Below are 10,718 nucleotides of genomic sequence, written 5' to 3'. Positions count from 1 at the left end.
ACGGCAGCACGAAACAAACCTAGAGACCGGCACGAGTCAACAAGTTGGTCTCTGCACGCCCGAGGGCGGAGGCAACACAATTGGAGCGCGTCGTCGCCCAGCATTGGCCGGTTGCTACGTCCTCGGACTCGGACGTCTATATATCTCGCCATTTTTTAGCTCAATTCTTGGAGTGATCATCATCAGTGAGAGTAGTGATTTGGTATGGACTTCACAAGGGAAGTCGTCGTCCCGGCGGCGCTGTCGGAGATCCTCGGCCGGATCTTCGCCTTCCTCTTCGACAGCCTCCCTCGGCCGTCGCCCGGAGCCAGGGAGCTCCACCGGCGGCGGCTGGAGCGGCTGCTGGGCAACATCGGCAGCATGGTCGAGGAGGCCGAGGGCCGCCACATCACCAACCAGCAGTTGCTCTCCCACCTCAAGGCGCTCACCGTGGGCATGTACCGCGGCCGCTTCGCGCTCGAGGTGACCGACCTCGACGACGTCAGGAACGCCGCCGGCGGCGAGGGCGACGACGACGATGGTGACGGTGACGACGACGCTACTGCCACCGCCGCCGCCGCGGCCGCGGGCAAGCGATCGTTCGCGCTGTGCTCGTCGTTCAACAGGGCGAAGCGTTCCCGCGTCACGAGCTTGATCTTGGGCGGCGGCGGCGGCGACGAAGGCACGGAGAGGCTAGCCGCCGTCGTGGAGGAGCTGGAAGGCCTGACGCGCGACTACATGCGCGAGTTCATCCTGCTGGTGCAGGGGTACCCCCGGAAGGTGGACCGGCCGGTGACGACGACGCTGTACATGGACCGGTGCGTGTTCGGGCGCCACGTGGAGAAGGAGCGCATCGTCGACTTCCTACTGCAGCGCCCCCCGCCCGGCCGCGCGCCGTTCCTGAGCGTGCTCGCCGTGGTGGGCGCCAAGAAGGTCGGCAAGACGACGCTCGTGAAGCACGCCTGCGACGACGAGCGCGTGCGCGGCCACTTCTCCCGCATCGAGTGGTTCGAGACCCCCGACGTCGTGCGCGCCGGCGGGCAACCCGACCAGACCATCTGGGAGAGCGACGGGCCAGAGTACCTCGCCGGCGTGCGGCGCATCCTCGGCGAGCCCCGGTTCGCGGCGGAGCGGTCGCTGCTGGTGTTCGAGGACGCGTGGCCCATCGACGAGCCGGCGTGGACTGCGCTGGCGGCGACCCCGAGCGCGCTCGCCGGCGGGAGCAAGCTCCTCCTCACCTGCCGCGACGCCGACATCGCCCGGCTGGGCACCGCGGAGCCGGTGGTGCTCCGCACCCTGCAGGAGGAGGAATACTGGTACTACTTCAAGGCGTTCGCGTTCGGCGGCGCGGACCCGCGGGAGCACCCGCGGATCGCGGCGGTGGCGCGGGAGATCTCCGGCCACCTGGAGCGCACGTTCCTGGACGCGCGGGTGCTGGGCACGCTGCTCAGGGCCAATTTCGACGCCCGGTTCTGGCGGAGGGTGCTCGCCGCCATCGTGAGGTGCGAGCGCCGCCCGATGCACGTCGGCGTGCTGCTCGAGCTCCTGCCCGTGCGCGGCAGGCTGCAGTCGTACGGGTACTGCCGGAGCCCGCCCAAGTTCACCGTGCAGGACGTGCTCAGCGCGCGGGAGAGTGGCGGTGGCGGTGGTGGCGACTCGGAGGAAGGCTTCACCATCCATCTCTGCAGGGAGACACTGTACATGGATCACTGGTACAGCATCACCTTCAAGAACGAGGGGGCACCGCCGCCATCGCCGCCGCGGCGCGTTCTGACGACCTAGTTTGATTGGTTGTAGAGTTTCTAGCTGCTTTGTAATATTATGTTTCTGACACTAAAAGGGGTGTTTGGAAATCAGGGGCTAAAGATTAGCCATGTTACATCGAATGTTCGGATGCTAATTAGGATGATTAAATATGAGCTAATTATAAAACTAATTGCACAACCCCTAGGCTAATTCGTGAGACGAATCTATTAAGGCTAATTAATCCATCATTGGCAAATGATTATTGTAGCACCACATTGTCAAATCATGGACTAATTAGGCTTAATAGATTCGTCTCACGAATTAGACTCCATCTGTATAATTAGTTTTATAATTAGACTATATTTAATACTCCTAATTAGTATCTAAATATCCGATGTCAGACAGGGCTAAACTTGAGCTCCCTTGAGCCAAACACCCCCTAAGCTTGTAGTTGTGGTGAACTTTAAGGTTTCTAGATTTTAAGATTATAATTTCGATGTCTCATGGGGTGGGTATAAAACGTAAAAGTTCCCTTCCTAGCTAACCCCCGAGCTCAAACCTACATTCCGGGGTTCCCTCTTTTTTTTTAAAATACTTCTATTTATTCATCTGTTCGAGGTTCAGAAAAATCATGTACTACTAATAACTTTACAAATTTTAGGAGGGGATCAAGTCAAACACATGACTGATCCGGATCCCAACTCAAACTAAAACGAGCTAAATTCATATGTACATAGATCATAGATTTTGGTGTTCCTTCTTGGTCCTGCTGCTCCTGATGTTGGGCTTTGTACTGGACTTGCCCTGTTTTTGCAGGCACCAAAGCTAAGGCTGTGCGAGGACAATGAGGGTCGCATATGAGGTATTTGGCTCGGCATTTTTCGGGTCTTGATCAGTCAATGAATCCCCTCCCCAAGAGGACGTGAGGGAATTTCTCTTCCGATTCGATATTAGCCGAGCAAAGCACTTGTTGCAGCGTCTTCTCATAGCAATAGCCATGGGGGCAACGTGGGTGCTATGCCAAAATCCCGGTGCGAGCACATGATCGCGGTGCAGAATATCACGTGCAGCTTTTCTTTTCTTGCAGTTGCAATGATGTACTCGTGAAAGAAGGTTCGGTGCTAGGTTCCGATGTTGCCCGTTACCCTTAATATGTATAAAAAATTTAATAAAATTATGGATGGATAAAGCATATTGTTGGGGATCTGGATAAGGATATCCTGCATCACCCTCGCACGCCATTTTTTGGAATCGAATCACCGCAATATTAATCGAATTGGCTATCACCTTCGCTCGGGACTAATACCCTCGAAACCCCCCGTTACCTTCGTCGGGTTAATTGCGAGGGTGCAGAATATTTGCTTTAGGGGTGTTTGGATCCCCGGGTTAAATTTTAGCCCCTGTCACATCGAACGTTTGGACATTAATTAGGAGTACTAAACATAGGCTAATTACAAAACCAATTTCACAACCCCTAGACTAAATCGCGAGATGAATCTATTAAACCTAATTAGTCCATGATTTGACAATATGGTGCTACAGTAAACATTCGCTAATGATGGATTAATTAGGCTTAATAGATTCATCTCGCGGTTTAGCCTAGGGGTTCTGCAATTAGTTTTGTAATTAGCTCATGTTTAGTCCTCCTAATTAGCATCCGAATATCCGATGTGACACGGACTAAACTTTAGCTCAAGGATCCAAACACCGTGTGTTTGCAGGCATTCGCATTGGATGGAGCAAAGCGGAGGTACTGGGCAAATCCAGGAGGAGGTCGTAGAGGTCATGAGCACCTTCGCAATGAAGAATTCGAGACTCGTTCCACATTGCCCGAGCGAAGGTGCGGAAGAAGAGGGTCACGTTGCGAACTTGACTCTAGCAGCATGTATTGCGTGACCCTGTTAGGGTGTACAAATCGGATTAGGATTCTTTCTTTACCAAAACGTACAACATATTCCTAAAATGTACACATTTTTTTATTTTTTAGCCCTTTTTGTGAAATATTCTCACAAATACGCCTCTAGCGGAACCATTTCAAAATCTGGACCCTTAGCTGCGCCAAGCTTACACGTCTCGCCAGGTCCAGCATAGCTACTGACGCGGATGCCGAAGTGGCGGGGGCTTGGCGCCATCGTGGATCTTGGCGCCGTAGGTGCAGCACAGCTGCTGACGTGTAAGCTTGGCGCCAGCGTGGATGGCACCAAGCTAAGGGTCCAGAATTTGAGATGGATCCGCCAGGGGTGTATTTGTGAGAATATTTCAAAAAAGACTAAAACAAAAAAGATGGCTTGAAATGTAGTGGTTGAGTAGGGGTAAATTCGATATGTAAATGTCGGTTGGCTTCCCTATGAAAGAGGAGGCACCCCCACTGTACAAGAAATTCATATTTTTGAAGAAATACATTCCTTTTTAAGAGTTTTATTTCCCATTTGTACGTGCTTTCTTTAAATGTTCGGTGAAGAGTTTGTTCTGAGAACGCATATGAGCATATACTCTCATGTAAAATTTGTGTACAGAGAAACAATAACAACTTAACTTAAGAACATGAATAGTTGCATGTTGCGGTATAAAACGGTTGAACACATGGTTTATAAATTTTGTGTACGGAGAAACAATAAAGAAAAAAATTGCTTATGAGCATGAATAAATGAATCGATCGGAGCGAGAGTTTGTAAATAATGGCGCGTTGCCATGAGCATTGAGGCACTGAGCAGGCCATGAGTATCGAAGTTTTAATTGGGCCAGGAAAAGATGGGCCGTCATACAAAACTTCCGCGGAAGCTTTTATGACTCGTATGTTACCGTTCCCCCATGGGTTGTAAATTGGTAATCAATCAATCAGTGGCGCTGCGTGGATCACTTTGACTTTTGGGGTGTTTGTTTTTTCGTCCTCCTAAATTTCATATCGAATGCTAGATACTAATTAGGGATATTAAATATAAACTAATTACAAACTAATTGCATAGATGGAGACTAATTTGCGAGATGAATCTATTAAGTCTAATTAGTCCATGATTTGACAATGTGATGCTACAGTAAACATGTGCTAATGATGGATTAATTAGGCTTAATAGATTCGTCTCGTGAATTAGCCTCCATCTGTGTAATTAGTTTTATAATTAGTTTATGTTTAGTTCTCCTAATTAGCCTCCAAATATTCGATGTGACGGGTGCTAAACTTTAGCACACTGCATCCAAACAGGCCCTAAATATCCAAACACCCCCTTTGACAGTCTCACCTCAACTGCTGTGCATGGGATGGTGACGAGTGATGGAAGGGCCAATCAAAATGACCTCTCATCTCAGTTAGTTACCAGGTCCACTCTTACCGGTTGACTGCGACTTACTCCTGCCAAAGGAGAGGAAGAAAGGGAGTCCGTTCGCTTACCAGAAATGCAGAGATGATCTCGACTCTCAAAACGGCAGCGCCCCTGCTCATCACATCGGATGCCAACGTGACGATAAGCATCTGCCCCCCGGTTTCGGTGAAATGGCGACGCCGCGACGGTGGAGAGTCGGAGACCAGTCTCCTGATGGGTGATGGGTCGCGCCGCTGGCCTACAAGATTCAGAAAATCCAGTAGCACGGCTAAAAGCGACATGCCCCAAACCCTCTACCCCGGCCAGCTTGCTTCCGGAATGATGGCCTGCGTGCCTTTTCCGGCTGATCGCGACGACGCTTCCATTCAGGCAGGTACCCTTCTCCGTGCGTAACCCGACGCAGAAACATGGCGGAACAATCAGTGCACGTCCGTACATGACGCGTCTCAAAATGTGCCGCCGGCCCGCGGGGTGCTGCACAGTGCGGCAGACGGCAGCGTCCGGCCGGCACGGCGGGGTTGGGGCTCGCCGCTGGCACGTGTCGCCGCGGCGCCGCGCGCGGCGGCTTGGGGGAGAGGATCGCGGACGCAACGGAGAAAAGGAGCGGAAGGAACCTACCCGCGCGTGTAACTGCTGCGGAAAGCGGCCGACCCACATGCCCGATGCGGGAACTGGAAGCCCCCGTCCCCGTGTTAGCCGTGCGCGCGTGTGCGTGGGTGGTGGAACTGGAAACCCGGGCCGGCGGGCGGCGCCAACCAACCCCACCGCGCACGCCACGCATCCCCCGCCGCGTCACGTCCATGACGCCGGCCACGACGGTGCTACTACTGCTACTGCCTACTGGTGAGCGACGCACGGAAAGGCGGCGGCCGAACGCCCGGAACCGGCGGCCGGCCGGTCAGTCAGTCGCCGCGGAGGAAAGGCGCGGTCAAAACCGGATGAGACAGGTAGATAGGCTTGGACGATGCGACCGGCGAGTGGTGGTGCGGTGCGGACTGGGACGAAAGAAAGGGAAAGGAAACACCCCGTGCCTGCCGCCGTCTCGTCTCGGCTCGTGGGGGGCGGAGAGCGACGCCGCCCGCCCGCGCACTCGGCGGCAGTGCGGCGCGGCGCGGCGCGGAGTGCAGGTGCGCTGCAGCTGCAGAGAGCTGCTTCGCTCCGCGCCGGAGTCCTGCCCGTTGCTCGCTCGCTGACTGACGAATAACCGCCCGCGCCGCGGTGCCGCGTGTTGTGCCTGCGCTCCCCTCCCCTTTCTCTCCCACCTGTCTCCGCAATAAAAATAGCAGGCCACGCCCCAGTGCTCTCGGGCTCTCGGCTCTCGCCTCCCTCGCCCGCCCGCTCGCACGCACGCACGCTCCCCCCACCCGCACCCATCCGCCTGCCTGCGCGTGCCGTCCTCCCCTCCCCCTCCCCCCGACGCTCGGTGCCTTCCCCTCTCCGCTTCCCCCAGATCTGCGGCGGCGCCGGCCGGCCGGTCGGTCGACGCAGCGCGTCCCGGTGCCGGTGGGTGCTGCTCCCCCCTTCACCACGCTCTTCCGATGTCCGGTGGCATTCGACCGCAGCTCATGCTGTTTCTCTCTCCTTTTGCGCGTGCAGTTGGGCTGGGCGGCGGCGGATCCTGCTCTCGGTTGCTGGCTGGGTGATGAGAGCTTAGGCGGCCGGCGCACCACCGCACCGGCGCACCACCTGTTGCTTCCGAGTCCGAGGTACGGGCCGCAGCGAATTTCGTTCCTTCCCTGGCTTACCGGATTCCCGCCGATCTGCCGCGGTCGCGCCGCTCGCTTGCTCGAGGGTTCAATTTTGCTCGGTGAGCGCGCGATTGATGAGGTGGTTGCTGGAACAAGGGTGAAGGGCCGCATGGGGCATCGAAAGCCGAGCTCCTCTTTCTTTGTGTTGCTTGGCTCCACCGAGACGATCTTAGCTACTACAGTTGTTCCGTGGCGAGTCAATTGTTCAACCCAGCTTTGGCTTGGGATTATTCTGCTGGCTGGCTTCGGAATTCGCGCTCCAGCAACGTTGGAGATGGGGTTGTGGCCTTGTGGGTGCCTCAGTTGTGGTCGAATGCATGTTCTCGCGATACCACATGTGCCTGGTGCTTCAAACAGAAACTAAACTAGATATGTTGCAAGCTCTTTGCTGCTTTGGTTTACTTTTGAGTTAGTCTTAAGATGTTGACAGGGATGTGGGATCAACGATGGGAAATTTGCCTGACATGGTCAAATTCTCGAGTAGAAAAGTCTAACGACTCATCTCACATAAATCAATAAAGCTCGGCAATAATCCAGTCGATATCGTCACTGGATCAATGTTGACTTTGATCATAATAATACACACTATCTACATACAAGAAACTTACTGAACTTCACTTGGTTGATCACTAAGTCCCACCTGGGTTTGTCCTATGTGTAGTATGAAGGAAGTTGCTGATACTTTGTCCATCTTTTGATTTCTCATAAGTTCATCTTCTCTCGTTTACTGACATGTGTTCCTTGCTAGAAAATGGCGATGATGGTGGATCCCCCCAATGGCATGGGAAACCAAGGGAAGCATTACTACACCATGTGGCAAACACTATTTGAGATTGACACCAAGTACGTGCCAATCAAGCCCATTGGAAGAGGAGCTTACGGAATAGTTTGCTCGTCTATAAACCGTGAGACAAATGAGAAGGTTGCAATAAAAAAGATAAACAATGTCTTTGACAACCGTGTGGATGCGCTAAGGACACTGCGGGAGCTGAAACTCCTTCGGCACTTAAGGCATGAGAATGTTATTGCTCTGAAGGATATAATGATGCCGGTGCATAGAAGGAGCTTCAAGGATGTTTACTTGGTTTATGAGCTCATGGACACTGATCTGCATCAAATAATTAAATCATCTCAACCACTTTCCAATGACCACTGCCAGTACTTCCTTTTTCAGGTAAGTTTTGGATCTATTGCCAATCCTTGCTCTTGTTCATTTATCGAAAATTCCAGCATAAACACAAGAATATTTTGCCACCTTGGCGTAAGACGTTTGTCACAAAAGGCAGCCACTTAGTAACCCAATACTTGCACTTGTTCGTTTGCACCTTAGGCTCTATCTGGATGCCATGGTTAGGAATTGCTGGCCTATCATTATAATCAGAATAGGGTTGAGAATTGAGAATTTTTCAGTCTTGCCATAAGCCATGCTAGTCATAATTGGTATACACAATCCACCTATTGTTGTGGTTGGCAAGATCCTGTTTAATTTAATTATTCTGTTTGACTAGTCTAGCTAAAGCAGATCTGTGGTGATACAGTATTGGTTTTGTTAGTTTGGTACAAGTCTGCAACCACTTCATGGATCAAGCATCTTTTCGTCGATGTACTTTGCCTGATATGGGGTTATTCTTGTTGAGTTCAACTCGTTAGGTTGGCACATTTGGGCAAACTTAATATGGTCATGGGAATCTGTTGCATCCTCCATTTCTCTTTCTGGTTAAAGTGCGGTTAGTCACATTTGCTTTTCAGCATGAGGTTTTTATGGTCCTTGGAAAGGTACCAAGAGATACTTCCCAAGTTATAATTGGTGGTATCTCTTTGTACCTCTCCAGGGATGGTAAAAAGGCTCTATCAACTCAGTTATGACTCATTTGGTTGGTTAGCTTTCCTGGAATCAGAAAAAGGCACGAGTGGATCTATATCCATTTGAAAAGCACAGCTTTTGGAATACTTTTTACTTTGGAATATGGTAAACTGTTGGCTTGTTTGGGATTTCCAAAATTCTATTATTTCTTAGTAGCTTGTCTTCCTTGTGCATAAAAATGCACATCATTAGAAGTTTGGACCCACAACTTAGCATACATGTACATTTAAAAGTCTCGAGTCAACATCTATTTATGTTTCATGAACATAAATCATCTTGGAAGTTTGGCTCCAGTTGAACAGGGCAGTATCTGAAACTGTGCTGTTGGATGGATAAATAGACTATACTGTCTAAACATGATAGATCATATGGACAAATATAGGATAATTTCTAGGTTTCAAACTAAACACAGAGCTCGGGGGAGTGGTTAAAGGAAGAAATGATTTCTTAACAATCCAAACAAGTTGTTTTCTGGGGACAAGGACAACGTGGACCACACATATCACGAGAGATCTGGAAATAATATTGGTTAGTTGGTGTTGGTTGGGAGTGTGTTTGGCAGGCTATTGTTTTTCCTCTGAAGTAGCATGTTTGTTATTCAAAATGTAAACTTTAGCATGGCTAGTGGAATCTTCAATTACTGCTCCCAGATATTGTGTTTGCGTAGGAATTGTTTTTATTGGAAATGATTCAATACATGACAAATAGATTTTCACGAGCCTATAGCCTTATAGATTTTCTATAGGTTAATTGTAACTTAAGCATCTTAAGGTGTACCACAAAACTCACTTTTCACTATGTTTTTTTCCCCAGATTTTAAAGTTTGTTGCTGTGAGGTCTTCCTGAAGTATTGAATTATATTTTAGTTTCTGGATTATTCTTTGTCAATCAACTAGTATATAAATTGGCACCTTTCTTCTAATATCTAAACTGCCACCTTTCTTCTTCATTGTAGCTGCTCCGAGGCATGAAGTACCTTCATTCAGCTGGGATACTCCATAGAGACCTGAAGCCAGGGAACCTCCTGGTTAATGCAAACTGTGATCTGAAGATATGTGATTTTGGACTTGCCCGCACAAACAACACTAAGGGTCAGTTCATGACAGAATATGTTGTCACCCGCTGGTACAGGGCCCCTGAGCTGCTGCTCTGCTGTGACAACTATGGAACATCAATAGATGTATGGTCTGTTGGCTGCATATTTGCAGAGCTACTTGGACGCAAGCCAATTTTTCCAGGAACTGAGTGCCTCAATCAGCTTAAGCTCATAGTAAATGTTCTTGGCACCATGAGTGAGGCTGACCTTGAGTTCATTGACAACCCGAAAGCCCGCAAGTACATTAAGTCCCTTCCATACACCCCAGGCATTCCCCTCACCAGCATGTACCCACAAGCACATCCTCTTGCCATCGATCTGTTGCAGAAGATGCTAGTCTTTGATCCCTCCAAAAGAATTAGTGTCACCGAGGCTCTGGAGCACCCTTACATGTCTCCACTGTATGATCCAAGCGCAAACCCTCCTGCTCAAGTACCCATCGATCTCGACATAGATGAAAACCTTGGCGTAGACATGATCCGCGAAATGATGTGGCAGGAGATGATCCACTACCACCCTGAGGTTGTGACGGGGATGAGCATGTGACAGGCAGCAATGAACGTGTGGCAAATATCTGCTATATTAGGATCGTCACATGTTCACGTTTTGTATGAGCTTACTGCGATTACAGCACCTATCAAGTTATCCCTATATGTATCAGACTGCTGTCAGGTGACCTCTTGTGTAAATATGTGCTCAATAAGATGTGTGGGGGGTTTTCTTGTTTCTGTAGTACATGGACCACGTTGTTGTATGAGTATGTGAAGTGGAACTCGGTATTAAGACTTTGTAATTTTAGACTCTGATCTGCTGTATTGTAATTTTAGATTCTGATCTGCTGTATGGAAATCTGAAGGCCTTGGTTCCAGCTATTTAGTTTCTGAGGTGTGCATGAGTACAATTCCTGTTCTATTTGTTCACATTTTTTTAGGGCAGTAGAATTGCATTTTCGGTATTATTTGTCT

General features: G+C 50.2%; 2 protein-coding genes across 2 annotated transcripts; both read left to right on the top strand.

The window, feature by feature from the left end:
- The first annotated feature begins 204 nt into the window (after positions 1–204).
- On the top strand, positions 205–1,761 carry LOC101765270 (putative disease resistance RPP13-like protein 1). Its single transcript, XM_012845325.1, has 2 exons — positions 205–462; positions 613–1,761. Exons 1-2 carry the CDS (start codon positions 205–207, stop codon positions 1,759–1,761), a joined length of 1,407 nt encoding a protein of 468 aa, XP_012700779.1.
- Positions 1,762–6,246: 4,485 nt separating this feature from the next.
- Positions 6,247–10,634, top strand: LOC101764874 (mitogen-activated protein kinase 4). Its single transcript, XM_004966063.4, has 4 exons — positions 6,247–6,548; positions 6,642–6,751; positions 7,542–7,967; positions 9,613–10,634. The coding sequence occupies exons 3-4, from the start codon at positions 7,545–7,547 to the stop codon at positions 10,297–10,299; spliced, it is 1,110 nt and encodes a 369-aa protein (XP_004966120.1). The 5' UTR covers positions 6,247–6,548; positions 6,642–6,751; positions 7,542–7,544; the 3' UTR covers positions 10,300–10,634.
- The last annotated feature ends 84 nt before the right edge of the window (positions 10,635–10,718 follow it).

This window comes from Setaria italica, chromosome IV (assembly GCF_000263155.2).
Source record: "Setaria italica strain Yugu1 chromosome IV, Setaria_italica_v2.0, whole genome shotgun sequence".
Classification (NCBI taxonomy): domain Eukaryota; kingdom Viridiplantae; phylum Streptophyta; class Magnoliopsida; order Poales; family Poaceae; genus Setaria; species Setaria italica.
The sequence above is the reverse complement of the archived record's forward strand: the minus strand, read 5'-3'. Positions and strand labels throughout refer to the sequence as shown.